The 18,220-nt window shown below is 45.5% G+C and overlaps 1 protein-coding gene across 5 annotated transcripts in view; it reads right to left on the reverse strand.

Annotated features, from left to right (window-relative positions):
• The window catches only part of LOC124039503 (protein AF-10-like), a 98,849-nt gene that overhangs the window by 11,275 nt on the left and 69,354 nt on the right, over positions 1–18,220 (reverse strand). For all 5 annotated transcript variants that reach the window (XM_046355532.1, XM_046355534.1, XM_046355531.1 and 2 more), the window contains 3 exons: positions 14,135–14,283; positions 8,003–8,120; positions 6–87 (listed from right to left, as the gene is read on the reverse strand). In XM_046355532.1, the coding sequence (XP_046211488.1) occupies positions 6–87; positions 8,003–8,120; positions 14,135–14,283 (349 nt within the window). The remainder of the gene's footprint in view (positions 1–5; positions 88–8,002; positions 8,121–14,134; positions 14,284–18,220) is intronic.

The raw sequence follows: 18,220 nt of genomic DNA on the forward strand, positions 1-18,220 counted from the left end.
CTCACTGTGGAGAGAGGGTGGTCTTGGGAGAGGCTCGTCTGGGGAAGCCCTGAGCTCCACCACTGTTTCCATCTCCAACATCCTGATCTACACACAGTAAATAACACACTTACAACTGTGATAGTATCTCCCTCCCTCCCAGGCCAGACGTTCATTTTCCTTGCAAAGAGTAATGAATCTCACACGCTAACACAGCACACAGGCTAACACAGCGCACAGGCTAACAGAGCGCACAGGCTAACAGAGCGCACAGGCTAACACAGCGCACAGGCTAAACAGTGCACACAGGCTAACACAGCGCAAAGGCTAACACAGCGCACAGGCTAACACAGTGCGCACAGGCTAACACAGCGCACAGGCTAACACAGCGCACAGGCTAACACAGCGCACAGGCTAACACAGCGCACAGGCTAACACAGCGCACACAGGCTAACACAGCGCACAGGCTAACACAGCACACAGGCTAACACAGCGCACACAGGCTAACACAGCGCACAGGCTAACACAGCACACAGGCTAACACAAGCACACAGGCTAACACAGAGCACACAGGCTAACACAGCGCACAGGCTAACACAGCGCACAGGCTAACACAGCGCACACAGGCTAACACAGTGCAGACAGGCTAACACAGCGCACAGGCTAACACAGCGCACAGGCTAACACAGCGCACACAGGCTAACACAGTGCATACAGGCTAACACAGCGCGCACAGGCTAACACAGCGCACAGGCTAACACAGTGCACACAGGCTAACACAGAGCACACAGGCTAACACAGCGCACAGGCTAACACAGCGCACACAGGCTAACACAGCGCAGACAGGCTAACACAGCACACAGGCTAACACAGCGCACACAGGCTAACACAGCGCACAGGCTAACACAGCGCACACAGGCTAACACAGCGCAGACAGGCTAACACAGCACACAGGCTAACACAGCGCACACAGGCTAACACAGCGCACACAGGCTAACACAGTGCATACAGGCTAACACAGCGCACACAGGCTAACACAGAGCACACAGGCTAACACAGCGCACAGGCTAACACAGCGCACACAGGCTAACACAGCGCAGACAGGCTAACACAGCACACAGGCTAACACAGCGCACACAGGCTAACACAGCGCACACAGGCTAACACAGCGCACACAGGCTAACACAGTGCATACAGGCTAACACAGCGCACAGGCTAACACAGCGCACAGGCTAACACAGCGCACACAGGCTAACACAGTGCAGACAGGCTAACACAGCGCACAGGCTAACACAGCGCACAGGCTAACACAGCGCACACAGACTAACACAGTGCACACAGGCTAACACAGCGCACAGGCTAACACAGCGCACAGGCTAACACGGCGCACAGGCTAACACGGCGCACAGGCTAACACGCCGCACAGGCTAACACGGCGCACAGGCTAACACGGCACACAGGCTAACACAGCGCACAGGCTAACACAGCACACAGGCTAACACAGTGCACACAGGCTAACAAGCACACAGACTAACACAGCACACAGGCTAACACAAGCACACAGGCTAACACAGCGCACACAGGCTAACACAGCGCACAGGCTAACACAGCGCACAGGCTAACACAGCGCACAGGCTAACACAGTGCACACAGGCTAACACAGAGCACACAGGCTAACACAACTTGTTGAGTTCAACCATCCCACAAAGTGTTGCAGTTCAAACAACTCCACACACACACAGAGCACACAGGCTAACACAGCGCACAGGCTAACACAGCGCACAGGCTAACACAGCGCACACAGGCTAACACAGTGCAGACAGGCTAACACAGCGCACAGGCTAACACAGCGCACAGGCTAACACAGCGCACACAGGCTAACACAGTGCATACAGGCTAACACAGCGCGCACAGGCTAACACAGCGCACAGGCTAACACAGTGCACACAGGCTAACACAGAGCACACAGGCTAACACAGCGCACAGGCTAACACAGCGCACACAGGCTAACACAGCGCAGACAGGCTAACACAGCACACAGGCTAACACAGCGCACACAGGCTAACACAGCGCACAGGCTAACACAGCGCACACAGGCTAACACAGCGCACACAGGCTAACACAGCGCAGACAGGCTAACACAGCACACAGGCTAACACAGCGCACACAGGCTAACACAGCGCACACAGGCTAACACAGTGCATACAGGCTAACACAGCGCACACAGGCTAACACAGAGCACACAGGCTAACACAGCGCACAGGCTAACACAGCGCACACAGGCTAACACAGCGCAGACAGGCTAACACAGCACACAGGCTAACACAGCGCACACAGGCTAACACAGCGCACACAGGCTAACACAGCGCACACAGGCTAACACAGTGCATACAGGCTAACACAGCGCACAGGCTAACACAGCGCACAGGCTAACACAGCGCACAGGCTAACACAGCGCACACAGGCTAACACAGTGCAGACAGGCTAACACAGCGCACAGGCTAACACAGCGCACAGGCTAACACAGCGCACACAGGCTAACACAGTGCATACAGGCTAACACAGCGCGCACAGGCTAACACAGCGCACAGGCTAACACAGTGCACACAGGCTAACACAGAGCACACAGGCTAACACAGCGCACAGGCTAACACAGCGCACACAGGCTAACACAGCGCAGACAGGCTAACACAGCACACAGGCTAACACAGCGCACACAGGCTAACACAGCGCACAGGCTACAGTAAATAACACACTTACAACTGTGATAGTATCTCCCTCCCCCACAGCGCACACAGGCTAACACAGCGCAGACAGGCTAACACAGCACACAGGCTAACACAGCGCACACAGGCTAACACAGCGCACAGGCTAACACAGTGCATACAGGCTAACACAGCGCACACAGGCTAACACAGCGCACAGGCTAACACAGCGCACACAGGCTAACACAGCGCAGACAGGCTAACACAGCACACAGGCTAACACAGCGCACACAGGCTAACACAGCGCACACAGGCTAACACAGCGCACACAGGCTAACACAGTGCATACAGGCTAACACAGCGCACAGGCTAACACAGCGCACAGGCTAACACAGCGCACACAGGCTAACACAGTGCAGACAGGCTAACACAGCGCACAGGCTAACACAGCGCACAGGCTAACACAGCGCACACAGACTAACACAGTGCACACAGGCTAACACAGCGCACAGGCTAACACGGCGCACAGGCTAACACGGCGCACAGGCTAACACGGCGCACAGGCTAACACGCCGCACAGGCTAACACGGCGCACAGGCTAACACGGCACACAGGCTAACACAGCGCACAGGCTAACACAGCACACAGGCTAACACAGTGCACACAGGCTAACAAGCACACAGACTAACACAGCACACAGGCTAACACAAGCACACAGGCTAACACAGCGCACACAGGCTAACACAGCGCACAGGCTAACACAGCGCACAGGCTAACACAGCGCACAGGCTAACACAGTGCACACAGGCTAACACAGAGCACACAGGCTAACACAGAGCACACAGGCTAACACAGCGCACAGGCTAACACAGCGCACAGGCTAACACAGCGCACACAGGCTAACACAGCGCAGACAGGCTAACACAGCGCACAGGCTAACACAGCGCACAGGCTAACACAGCGCACACAGGCTAACACAGTGCATACAGGCTAACACAGCGCGCACAGGCTAACACAGCGCACAGGCTAACACAGTGCACACAGGCTAACACAGAGCACACAGGCTAACACAGCGCACAGGCTAACACAGCGCACACAGGCTAACACAGCGCAGACAGGCTAACACAGCACACAGGCTAACACAGCACACAGGCTAACACAGCGCACACAGGCTAACACAGCGCACAGGCTAACACAGCGCACACAGGCTAACACAGCGCACACAGGCTAACACAGCGCAGACAGGCTAACACAGCACACAGGCTAACACAGCGCACACAGGCTAACACAGCGCACACAGGCTAACACAGTGCATACAGGCTAACACAGCGCACACAGGCTAACACAGAGCACACAGGCTAACACAGCGCACAGGCTAACACAGCGCACACAGGCTAACACAGCGCAGACAGGCTAACACAGCACACAGGCTAACACAGCGCACACAGGCTAACACAGCGCACACAGGCTAACACAGCGCACACAGGCTAACACAGTGCATACAGGCTAACACAGCGCACAGGCTAACACAGCGCACAGGCTAACACAGCGCACACAGGCTAACACAGTGCAGACAGGCTAACACAGCGCACAGGCTAACACAGCGCACAGGCTAACACAGCGCACAGACTAACACAGTGCACACAGGCTAACACAGCGCACAGGCTAACACAGCGCACAGGCTAACACGGCGCACAGGCTAACACGGCGCACAGGCTAACACGCCGCACAGGCTAACACGGCGCACAGGCTAACACAGCACACAGGCTAACACAGCGCACAGGCTAACACAGCACACAGGCTAACACAGTGCACACAGGCTAACAAGCACACAGACTAACACAGCACACAGGCTAACACAAGCACACAGGCTAACACAGTGCACACAGGCTAACACAGTGCACACAGGCTAACACAGCGCACAGGCTAACACAGCGCACAGGCTTGACATGCGCTGGTCTCCACTTCCGACAGTCAATCTCAACTCCTATTTGACTCCCTTTGACTCTCTTCTTCACCTTTCCTGCCTGTCATTCAAAAGCAAAAACACCCCCACACACACACACAACCCAGTCGCATAATAGTTAACCCCTAGAGGTCAGGGAGGACCAATGGCTGCAGGCGATACTGAAACACCAGGAAACACTTAACTCACCCCTTTCTCCCACTCCTCCCCCTTAGGGCTGGGTGGCGTACCGTATTTATTATATACCAGTATTGATGCACAGACCACTTTCAGTTTGTTCTTCACCTTTTGTAACAGTATTTCAATCTTTGCCTTGTTAAATGTGATACGCTACTCCGGTGTATGTCAGTTCTTATAGGTTACTCCATTTTCTACTTGAGTCACCTCTCTCTACCCCTCTCTCTCTAACCACACCAAGCCCTGCCCCCTGTCACTCAAGGAGAGAGCAGTTGCTCCACCACAGATTCACGAGCACTTAGTTGCTGTTCACACTGCATGGTCAGATGGCTGCAACAATGTTGCTGACATGCTGCATTCTAGAAGCGTTCTATACACTATGTGTACAGTGCATTCTAGAAGCGTTCTATACACTATTAGTGTGTGTACAGTGCATTCTAGAAGCGTTCTATACACTATTAGTGTGTGTACAGTGCATTCTAGAAGCGTTCTATACACTATTAGTGTGTGTACAGTGCATTCTAGAAGCGTTCTATACACTATTAGTGTGTGTACAGTGCATTCTAGAAGTGTTCTATACACTATTAGTGTGTGTACAGTGCATTCTAGAAGTGTTCTATGCACTATTAGTGTGTGTGTACAGTGCATTCTAGAAGCGTTCTATACACTATTAGTGTGTGTACAGTGCATTCTAGAAGCGTTCTATACACTATTAGTGTGTGTACAGTGCATTCTAGAAGCGTTCTATACACTATTAGTGTGTGTACAGTGCATTCTAGAAGCGTTCTATACACTATTAGTGTGTGTACAGTGCATTCTAGAAGTGTTCTATACACTATTAGTGTGTGTACAGTGCATTCTAGAAGTGTTCTATGCACTATTAGTGTGTGTGTACAGTGCATTCTAGAAGCGTTCTATACACTATTAGTGTGTGTACAGTGCATTCTAGAAGTATTCAAACCCCTTGACTTGTTCCACATTTTGTTACGTTGCAGGATGGTTCTACAATGGATTCCCAAAAAATTATCCTCATCTACATACAATACCCCATAATGTCAAAGCAAAATTGTATTACAAATAAATAACAGAAATACTATATTGACATAAGTATTCACACCCTTTACGCAGTACTTTGTTGCAGTGATTACAGCCTCGCCTCTTCTTGGGTATGACGCTACAAGCTTGGCACAACTCTATTTGGGGAGTTTCTCCCATTCTTCTCTGCGGATCCTCTCAAGCTCTGTCAGGTTGAATGGAGAGCGTCACAGCACAGCTATTTTCAGGTCTCTCCAGAGATGTTAGATTGGGTTCAAATCCGGGCTGAAAAGTGTTAGTCAAGTATTCTGTGACTGTGTACAGTTCTGTGTTTAGGGACAAATAGCATTCTAGTTTGCTCTGTTTTTTTGTTAATTATTTCCAATGTGTCAAGTAATTATCTCTCTGTTTTCTCATGATTTGGAAAGGTCTAATTGTGTTGCTGTCCTGGGGCTCTGTGAGGTGTGTTTGTGTTTGTGAACAGAGCCCCAGGACCAGCTTGCTTAGGGGACTCTTCTCCAGGTTCATCTCTCTGTAGGTGATGGCTTTGTTATGGAAGGTTTGGGAATCACTTCCTTTTAGGTGGTTGTAGAATTTAACGTCTCTTTTCTGGATTTGGATAATTAGTGGGTATCGGCCTAATTCTGCTCTGCATGCATTATTTGGTGTTCTACGTTGTACACGGAGGATATTTTTTTCAGAATTCTGCATGCAGAGTCTCAATTTGGTGTTTGTCCCATTTCGTGAATTCTTGGTTGGTGAGCAGACCCCAGACCTCACAACCATAAAGGACAATGGGTTCTATAACTGATTCAAGTATTTTTAGCCAGATCCTAATTGGTATGTTAAATGTTATGTTCTTTTGATGGCGTTGAAGGCCCTTCTTGCCTTGTCTCTCAATATTGTTCACAGCTTTGTTGAAGTTACATGTGGTGCTGATGTTCAGTATAGTTTGTGTGCTGTAGGGCAACGGTGTCTAGATGGAATATGTATTTGTGGTCCTGGTGACTGGACCTTTTTTGGAACACCCTTATTTTTGTCTTACTGAGATTTACTGTCAGGGCCCAGGTCTGTACCTTACTGTCTGCAAACTAAAAGTTTGTCTTTTCTGAGCAAGATGTTGCTAAAATAATTTGTGTTAGCTGCTAATGCTAATCACTAGTGAGTACATTTAGCTAGCTAGCTAGCTGGCCAAATAAGAGTCACAGCAAACGTAGCTTGTTAGCTAATAGTGCCTACACCAGTGCTGGTGTAGGCTTTGATAAGCATGCTTGTGCAACGGTATAGAGAGGAATAAGCAAAGCATTAATATGTTGGCCAGCTAGCTAGCTACATGAAGTAAGAAAACATGTAATGTAACATCTAAATTAGGGTAACCTGGAAACACTGAGCAACACTTTGGTTCCTATCCGGTCAATAATTACTCACTGGCTTATTCATTTGTTTTCATGTCAAACAACAATGTATTCAAGGTTCAGCTCACTATATTTCAAGTATAGAATTCAAATAATCATTATATTTCCATGATTTCAACAGTTCACCAATTAACTAAGCCTATACTTTTGCCCATATCATGCTGCCTGTCAGTGTGGAAATAATGACAAAAGTGCAGAAAATACAGATATTGATGAAAATGCTGAAAATCATTTTGTTTGTTTAGAATAACTTGTAATTTATCTGTTGCCACCCTAGGGTCATGAGATACTCAGAAAGCATATTTACAGCATTTCATATTCAAAAATCTGAAATACTGTCAAAAATGTAAAAAATATTGTGATATGATATTTTGCCCATATCACCCAGCCCTATTCCTCCTATGTCCACAAGTAGACCAGTCATCACATCCCACACAGTCAATCCTTTCTCTAACCCGGCACTGCTTTGTGTGTGTGTGTGTCATAACCTAAGCAGTGTGTCAGTGGGAGGACTCAGTCAGTGGGTGTGGTGACCTCTGGATCCTCTGTAGACCGTGACTTATCCATGATCGCACGCACGCACGCACGCACACACACACACACACACACACACACACACACACACACACACACACACACACACACACACACACACACACACACACACACACACACACACACACACACACACACACACACACACACACACACACGTTGGTGCCAACCTGTGGGGGAAGCCTCAGACTGTGCGATGAGAGCAGCCATGGCAGAGTTGGGGTTGAGTCGGTTTCCAAACATGTGGGAGGGAGCCATGTTGAACACTAGACCTGGTAACCCACTCACCTACAGGAGAGAGACACTCAGTTACAATACATGGGGATGACTGGATGCAGTTGGTGACTTGGGGAGACAGACACACACTGTGCATGGAGCAGCTTTCTGTCCTCCACAGGTAGTAAATAGACATGATGTCTTGCTACCCTGGGCCTCCTCTCCGCTATGTATGAGAGGGGAGAATGTGTGTGGTGGGACCAGAAGGGTGACTGGTAGAATTGGATCCCTTTTACTCCTCCATAGTGCCTGTCAGATCAGGGGAAAGCAGAGAGGGCCTAAAGCAGCACCTAAATCTTCTGCACAGATTCTGTCAGACCTGGGCCCTGACAGTAAATCTCAGTAAGACAAAAATAATGGTGTTCCAAAAAAGGTCCAGTAGCCAGGACCACAAATACAAATTCCATCTAGGCACCGTTGCCCTAAAGCACACAAACTATACATACCTCGGTCTAAACATCAGTCCCACAGGTAACTTCCACAAAGCTGTGAACAATCTGAGACAAGGCAAGAAGGGCCTTCAATGTAGGATCTGGCAAAAAATACACTGCTCAAAAAAATAAAGTGAACACTAAAATAACACATCCTAGATCTGAATGAATGAAATATTCTTATTAAATACTTTTTTCTTTACATAGTTGAATGTGCTGACAACAAAATCACACAAAAATTATCAATGGAAATCCAATTATCAACCCATGGAGGTCTGAATTTGGAGTCACACTCAAAATGAAAGTGGAAAACCACACTACAGGCTGATCCAACTTTGATGTAATGTCCTTAAAACAAGTCAAAATTAGGCTCAGTAGTGTGTGTGGCCCCCACGTGCCTGTATGACCTCCCTACAATGCCTGGGCATGCTCCTGATGAGGTGGCGGATGGTCTCCTGAGGGATCTCCTCCCAGACCTGGACTAAATCATCCGCCAACTCCTGGACAATCTGTGGTGCAACGTGGCGTTGGTGGATGGAGCGAGACATGATGTCCCAGATGTGCTCAATTGGATTCAGGTCTGGGGAACGGGCGGGCCAGTCCATAGCATTCTCTAGTGTTCTCTGGCAAATGCCAAACGTCCTGCACCGTGTTGGGCTGTAAGCACAACCCCCACCTGTGGATGTCGGGCCCTCATACCACCCTCATGGAGTCTGTTTCTGACCGTTTGAACAGACACATGCACATTTGTGGCCTGCTGGAGGTCATTTTGCAGGGCCCTGGCAGTGCTCCTCCTTGCACAAAGGCGGAGGTAGCGGTCCTGCTGCTGGGTTGTTGCCCTCCTACGGCCTCCTCCACGTCTCCTGATGTACTGGCCTGTCTCCTGGTAGCGCCTCCATGCTCTGGACACTACGCTGACAGACACAGCAAACCTTCTTGCCACAGCTCGCATTGATGTTCCATCCTGGATGAGCTGCACTACCTGAGCCACTTGTGTGGGTTGTAGACTCCATCTCATGCTACCACTAGAGTGAAAGCACCGCCAGCATTCAAAAGTGACCAAAACATCAGCCAGGAAGCATAGGAACTGAGAAGGGGTCTGTTGTCACCAGCTGCAGAACCACTCCTTTATTGGGGGTGTCTTGCTAATTGCGTATAATTTCCCCCTGTTGTCTATTCCATTTGCACAACAGCATGTGAGATTTATTGTCAATCAGTGTTGCTTCCTAAGTGGACAGTTTGATTTCACAGAAGTGTGATTAACTTGGAGTTACATTGTGTTGTTTAAGTGTTCCCTTTATTTTTTTGAGCAGTGTACTTGAATCAGTTATAGGACCCATTGCCTTTTATGGTTGTGAGGTCTGGGGTCCGCTCACCAACAAAGAATTCACAAAATGGAACAAACACCAAATTGAGACTCTGCATGAAGAATTCTACAAAAAATATCATCTGTGTAGAACTTAAAACACCAAATAATGCATGCAAACTAGAATTAGGCCTATACCCACTAATTATCAAAATCCAGAAAAGAGACGTTAAATTCTACAACTACCTAAAAGGAAGCGATTCCCAAACCTTCCATAACAAAGCTATCACCTACAGAGAGATTATCCTGGTGAAGAGTCCCCTAAGCATGCTGGTGCTGGGGCTCTGTTCACAAACACAAACAGACCCCACAGAGCCCCAGGACAGCAACACAATTAGACCCAACCAAATCATGAGAAAACAAAAAGATAATTACTTGACACATTGGAAAGAATTAACAAAAAAACTGAGCAAACTAGAATGCTATTTGTCCCTAAACAGAGAGTACACAGTGACAGAATACCTGACCACTGTGACTGACCCAAAATTAAGGAAAGCTTTGACTATGTACAGACTCAGTGAGCATAGCCTTGCTATTGAGAAAGGCCGCCGTAAGGCAGACCTGGCTCTCAAGAGAAGACAGGCTATGTGCTCACTGCCCACAAAATGAGGTGGAAACTGAGCTGCACTTCCTAACCTCCTGCCCAATGTATGACCATATTAGAGAAACATATTTCCCTCCGATTACACAGATCAACAAAAAAAATTGAAAATAAACCCAATTTTTATAAACTCCCATATCTATTTGGTGAAATACTAGTGTGCCATCACAGCAGCAAGATTTTGTGACCTGTTGCCACAAGAAAAGGTCAACCAGTGAAGAACAAACACCATTGTAAATACAACCCATATTTACAGTGCCTTGCGAAAGTATTCGGCCCCCTTGAACTTTGCGACCTTTTGCCACATTTCAGGCTTCAAACAAAGATATAAAACTGTATTTTTTTGTGAAGAATCAACAACAAGTGGGACACAATCATGAAGTGGAACGACATTTATTGGATATTTCAAACTTTTTTAACAAATCAAAAACTGAAAAATTGGGCGTGCAAAATTATTCAGCCCCCTTAAGTTAATACTTTGTAGCGCCACCTTTTGCTGCGATTACAGCTGTAAGTCGCTTGGGGTATGTCTATCAGTTTTGCACATCGAGAGACATTTTTTCCCATTCCTCCTTGCAAAACAGCTCGAGCTCAGTGAGGTTGGATGGAGAGCATTTGTGAACAGCAGTTTTCAGTTCTTTCCACAGATTCTCGATTGGATTCAGGTCTGGACTTTGACTTGGCCATTCTAACAGCGGGATATGTTTATTTTTGAACCATTCCATTGTAGATTTTGCTTTATGTTTTGGATCATTGTCTTGTTGGAAGACAAATCTCTGTCCCAGTTTCAGGTCTTTTGCAGACTCCATCAGGTTTTCTTCCAGAATGGTCCTGTATTTGGCTCCATCCATCTTCCCATCAATTTTTACCATCTTCCCTGTCCCTGCTGAAGAAAAGCAGGCCCAAACCATGATGCTGCCACCACCATGTTTGACAGTGGGTTCAGGGTGATGAGCTGTGTTGCTTTTACGCCAAACATAACGTTTTGCGTTGTTGCCAAAAAGTTCAATTTTGGTTTCATCTGACCAGAGCACCTTCTTCCACATGTTTGGTGTGTCTCCCAGGTGGCTTGTGGCAAACTTTAAACAACACTTTTTATGGATATCTTTAAGAAATGGCTTTCTTCTTGCCACTCTTCCATAAAGGCCAGATTTGTACAATATATGACTGATTGTTGTCCTATGGACAGAGTCTCCCACCTCAGCTGTAGATCTCTGCAGTTCATCCAGAGTGATCATGGGCCTCTTGGCTGCATCTCTGATCAGTCTTCTCCTTGTAGAGGGACGGCCAGGTCTTGGTAGATTTGCAGTGGTCTGATACTCCTTCCATTTCAATATTATCACTTGCACAGTGCTCCTTGGGATGTTTAAAGCTTGGGAAATATTTTTGTATCCAAATCCAACTTTAAACTTCTTCACAACAGTATATCGGACCTGCCTGGTGTGTTCCTTGTTCTTCATGATGCTCTCTGCGGTTTTAACGGACCTCTGAGACTATCACAGTGCAGGTGCATTTATACGGAGACTTGATTACACACAGGTGGATTGTATTTATCATCATTAGTCATTTAGGTCAACATTGGATCATTCAGAGATCCTCACTGAACTTCTGGAGAGAGTTTGCTGCACTGAAAGTAAAGGGGCTGAATAATTTTGCACGCCCAATTTTACAGTTTTTGATTTGTTAAAAAAGTTTGAAATATCCAATAAATGTCGTTGCACTTCATGATTGTGTCCCACTTGTTGTTGATTCTTCACAAAAAAATACAGTTTTATATCTTTATGTTTGAAGCCTGAAATGTGGCAAAAGGTCGCAAAGTTCAAGGGGGCCGAAAACCTTCGCAAGGCACTGTATGTTTGTTTATTTTCCCTTTTGAACTTTAACTATTTGCACATCGTTACAACACCTTATATAGCTATAATATGACATTACAACACTGTATATAGCTATAATATGATATTACAACACTGTATATAGACATAATATGACATTACAACACTGTATATAGCTATAATATGACATTACAACACTGTATATAGACATATGACATTACAACACTGTATATAAACATAATATGACATTTGAAATGTCTTTATTCTTTTGGAGTGTAATGTTAACTGTGATTTTGTTTTGTTTATTTCACTTTTGTTTCTTATCCATTTCATTTGCTTTGGCAATGTAAACATATGTTTCCCAGGCCAATAAAGCCCTTTGAATTGAAATGAGAGAGATGGGGGGGAGGGACAAATGGGCAGAGAGAGGGGGGTCGAGCAGAGGGGTACAACTGGGCAGAGAGAGAGAGAAAAAGAGTCCCTGCTCATTTGGAAAGAGGACAAGCTAGGAGGTCAGGGGTCAGAGATGGGGGGGGGGGGGGTGTTTGATATGAACCCTGTCTCTCATGCTTTCCAGAACTTTATTTAACTTGTATGTCTCTGACATTAACATTGATCTGACTGCTCAGTACAGGTCTAGTCTGTGTGTGTGTGTGGTGTGTATGTGTGTGTGGTGGTGGTGGTGGTGTGTATGTGTGTGGTGTCTGGTGGTGTGTATGTGTGTGATGTCTAGTGGTGTCTGGTGGTGTGTATGTGTGTGGTGTCTGGTGGTGTGTATGTGTGTGGTGTCTGGTGGTGTGTATGTGTGTGGTGTCTGGTGGTGTGTAAGTGTGTGTGGTGGTGGTGTGTATGTGTGTGGTGTCTGGTGGTGTGTATGTGTGTGATGTCTGGTGGTGTGTGTGTGTATGGTGGTGTGTATGTGTGTGTATATGTGTGGTGTGTATGGTGTGTGTGTGCACGTGTGCATGCCTGTGTATGTATGTATGTACAGTGGGGCAAAAAAGTATTTAGTCAGCCACCAATTGTGCAAGTTCTCCCACTTAAAAAGATGAGAGAGGCCTGTAATTTTCATCATAGGTACACTTCAACTATGACAGACAAAATGAGAAAAAAACATCGGTGGTCTTGTATGTCTTCCATTTCCTAATAATTGCTCCCACAGTTGATTTCTTCAAACCAAGCTGCTTACCTATTGCAGATTCAGTCTTCCCAGCCTGGTGCAGGTCTACAATTTTGTTTCTGGTGTCCTTTGACAGCACTTTGGTCTTGGCCATAGTGGAGTTTGGAGTGTGACTGTTCTTTTATACTGATAACAAGTTCAAACAGGTGCCATTAATACAGGTAACGAGTGGAAGACAGAGAACCCTCTTAAAGAAGAAGTTACAGGTCTGTGAGAGCCAGAAATCTTGCTTGTTTGTAGGTGACCAAATACTTATTTTCCACCATAATTTGCAAATAAATTCATTAAAAATCCTACAATGTGATTTTCTGGATTTTTTTTCTGGATTTTTTTTCTCTCATCTTTTTAAGTGGGAGAACTTGCACAATTGGTGGCTGATTAAATACTTTTTTGCCCCACTGTTTGTATGTGTGTATATGTGTATGTGTGGTGCTGTGTATGTGTGTGTGGTGCTGTGTGTGTGTGTGTGTGTGTGTGTGTGTGTGTGTGTGTGTGTGTGTGTGTGTGTGTGTGTGTGTGTGTGTGTGTGTGTGTGTGTGTGTGTGTGTGTGTGTGTGTGTGTGTGTGTGTGTGTGTGTGTGTGTGTGTGTGTGTGTGTGTGTGTGTGTGTGCTCACATGGGAGGAGGCTGTGCTGGTCAGGGGGGCTGTGGCAGTGAGGGGAGTGGGAGGGGCTAGTGAGGGTGTCGGCTGCTGCAACTCAGAGTTAGCGCCACCCATAGCAACAGGTCCCGCCCCTGATGACACGTCACCACTGGAGAATGCACCTACAAAGAGAGACATCATCATCATCATCACTATGATCATTTTTCATAACAATGGAAGTCCTCATTATCTGGTGTTGATAAGTCTGCAGGAAAGTAGTGATTGATGCCATGAATGAGTGGGCTTGATCAAATCAGAGCAATAACAGGCATTCAGCATGTATACACATATTAAACACACACAAACACACCCAAAATATTACACACACACCAAGGTATTAAACACACACACACACACCCAGGTATTAAACACACACACCCAGGTATTAAACACACACACACCAAGGTATTAAACACACACACCCAGGTATTAAACACACACACACCCAGGTATTAAACACACACACACCAAGGTATTAAACACACACACACACACAACCAAGGTATTAAACACACACACACCCAGGTATTAAACACACACACACAACCAAGGTATTAAACACACACACCCAGGTATTAAACACACACACCCAGGTATTAAACACACACACCCAGGTATTAAACACACACACCCAGGTATTAAACACACACACACCCAGGTATTAAACACACACACACCAAGGTATTAAACACACACACACAACCAAGGTATTAAACACACACACACCCAGGTATTAAACACACACACACACACAACCAAGGTATTAAACACACACACCCAGGTATTAAACACACACACCCAGGTATTAAACACACACACCCAGGTATTAAACACACACACCCAGGTATTAAATACACACACCCAGGTATTAAACACACACACAAACACACATACATATTAAAGACACACAAACAAAGGCATATTAAACACACACGCAGTATGTCAGTCCTGCAGCTGACCCAGAATAACAGGAAGAAATCTGATGACTCACACATTCTTCTATCACAACACACAGCTTTTCATACAGGGTTGAAGACTGGAGAGGCCCCATACGTATTCATGTGACTCCATCACATGTCCTTCTATTTCTCTGTTTGTTGCTGCTATTTCATTGATTTTATATACATACATACACACACACAGAGAGAGCACACACACAGACACAGACACAGACACACACACACACACACACACACACACACACACACACACACACACACACACACACACACACACACACACACACACACACACACACACACACACACACACACACACACACACACACACACACACACGGGATAAACTCTGCCCCTGCCCCTTAGTGACCCCTGGGATGGTGGTGGTGGTTGTGAGGAGAAGAAGAGAGAGAGAGAGAGAGAGGCCCCATCACCCCACAAAAGGCTGAATGGCTGTTGGCAGCACACATTCACAAGAGGAACAAGAGTGCTTTGTGCCTGAGAGGGGGGTGGGGATCACATACTGCATAAACTCCTAGACTACTCCTCAAATCATACCATCATCTACACAATACAACACAGCTCCTAACTTACAAGATTATTGAAGACAATCCACTATTTATATACCGATAAGGTCATTTCAGATGATGGTCTAATACCATTCAATAACAGAATTCTTTACCAGACATGAATGTTAAAATAAGACAACTGACTACATTAAGCTACATTATTTGATGCTACCTTGAATGTGGGTTAGGGTTAGGGTTAGTAGTGGTTATTAAGTAGTTGTTGGGGAATTGTTAAATCACTTGTTAGATATTACTGCACTGTAGGGAACTAGAAGCACAAGCATTTCGCTACTCTTGCATTAACATCTGCTAACCATGTGATCATTAACATCTGCTAACCATGTGACCATTAACATCTGCTAACCATGTGTATGTGTCCATTAACATCTGCTAACCATGTGTATGTGTCCATTAATATCTGCTAACCATGTGTATGTGACCACTAACATCTGCTAACCATGTGAATGTGACCATTAACATCTGCTAACCATGTGAATGTGTCCATTAACATCTGCTAACCATGTGTATGTGACCAATAACATCTGCTAACCATGTGAATGTGTCCATTAACATCTGCTAACCATGTGTATGTGACCAATAACATCTGCTAACCATGTGTATGTGACCAATAACATCTGCTAACCATGTGAATGTGTCCATTAACATCTGCTAACCATGTGTATGTGACCAATAACATCTGCTAACCATGTGTATGTGACCATTAACATCTGCTAACCATGTGTATGTGTCCATTAACATCTGCTAACCATGTGTATGTGACCAATAACATCTGCTAACCATGTGTATGTGTCCATTAACATCTGCTAACCATGTGTATGTGACCATTAACATCTGCTAACCATGTGTATGTGTCCATTAACATCTGCTAACCATGTGTATGTGACCAATAACATCTGCTAACCATGTGTATGTGACCATTAACATATGCTAGCCATGTGTATGTGACCATTAACATCTGCTAACCATGTGTATGTGTCCATTAACATCTGCTAACCATGTGTATGTGACCATTAACATCTGCTAACCATGTGTATGTGTCCATTAACATCTGCTAACCATGTGTATGTGACCAATAACATCTGCTAACCATGTGTATGTGACCATTAACATCTGCTAACCATGTGTATGTGTCCATTAACATCTGCTAACCATGTGTATGTGTCCATTAACATATGCTAACCATGTGTATGTGACCATTAACATCTGCTAACCATGTGTATGTGTCCATTAACATCTGCTAACCATGTGTATGTGACCATTAACATCTGCTAACCATGTGTATGTGTCCATTAACATCTGCTAACCATGTGTATGTGACCAATAACATCTGCTAACCATGTGTATGTGACCATTAACATCTGCTAACCATGTGTATGTGTCCATTAACATCTGCTAACCATGTGTATGTGTCCATTAACATCTGCTAACCATGTGTATGTGTCCATTAACATCTGCTAACCATGTGTATGTGTCCATTAACATCTGCTAACCATGTGAATGTGACCATTAACATCTGCTAACCATGTGAATGTGACCATTAACATCTGCTAACCATGTGACCATTAACATCTGCTAACCATGTGTATGTGTCCATTAACATCTGCTAACCATGTGTATGTGACCATTAACATCTGCTAACCATGTGTATGTGTCCATTAACATCTGCTAACCATGTGTATGTGACCATTAACATCTGCTAACCATGTGTATGTGTCCATTAACATCTGCTAACCATGTGTATGTGACCATTAACATCTGCTAACCATGTGAATGTGACCATTAACATCTGCTAACCATGTGACCATTAACATCTGCTAACCATGTGTATGTGTCCATTAACATCTGCTAACCATGTGTATGTGTCCATTAACATCTGCTAACCATGTGTATGTGTCCATTAACATCTGCTAACCATGTGAATGTGACCATTAACATCTGCTAACCATGTGAATGTGACCATTAACATCTGCTAACCATGTGACCATTAACATCTGCTAACCATGTGACCATTAACATCTGCTAACCATGTGTATGTGTCCATTAACATCTGCTAACCATGTGACCAATAACATCTGCTAACCATGTGTCTATTAACATCTGCTAACCATGTGTATGTGACCATTAACATCTGATAACCATGTGTATGTGACCATTAACATCTGCTAACCATGTGTCCATTAACATCTGCTAACCATGTGACCATTAACATCTGCAAACCATGTGATCATTAAAATCTGCTAACCATGTGTATGTGACCAATAACATCTGCTAACCATGTGTATGTGACCATTAAAATCTGCTAACCATGTGTATGTGACCAATAACATCTGCTAACCATGTGTATGTGACCAATAACATCTGTTAACCATGTGAATGTGACCATTAATATCTGCTAACCATGTGTATGTGACCATTAACATCTGCTAACCATGTGTATGTGACCATTAACATCTGCTAACCATGTGTATGTGACCATTAATATCTGCTAACCATGTGACCAATAACATCTG

This window comes from Oncorhynchus gorbuscha, linkage group LG07 (assembly GCF_021184085.1).
Source record: "Oncorhynchus gorbuscha isolate QuinsamMale2020 ecotype Even-year linkage group LG07, OgorEven_v1.0, whole genome shotgun sequence".
Lineage (NCBI taxonomy): Eukaryota > Metazoa > Chordata > Actinopteri > Salmoniformes > Salmonidae > Oncorhynchus > Oncorhynchus gorbuscha.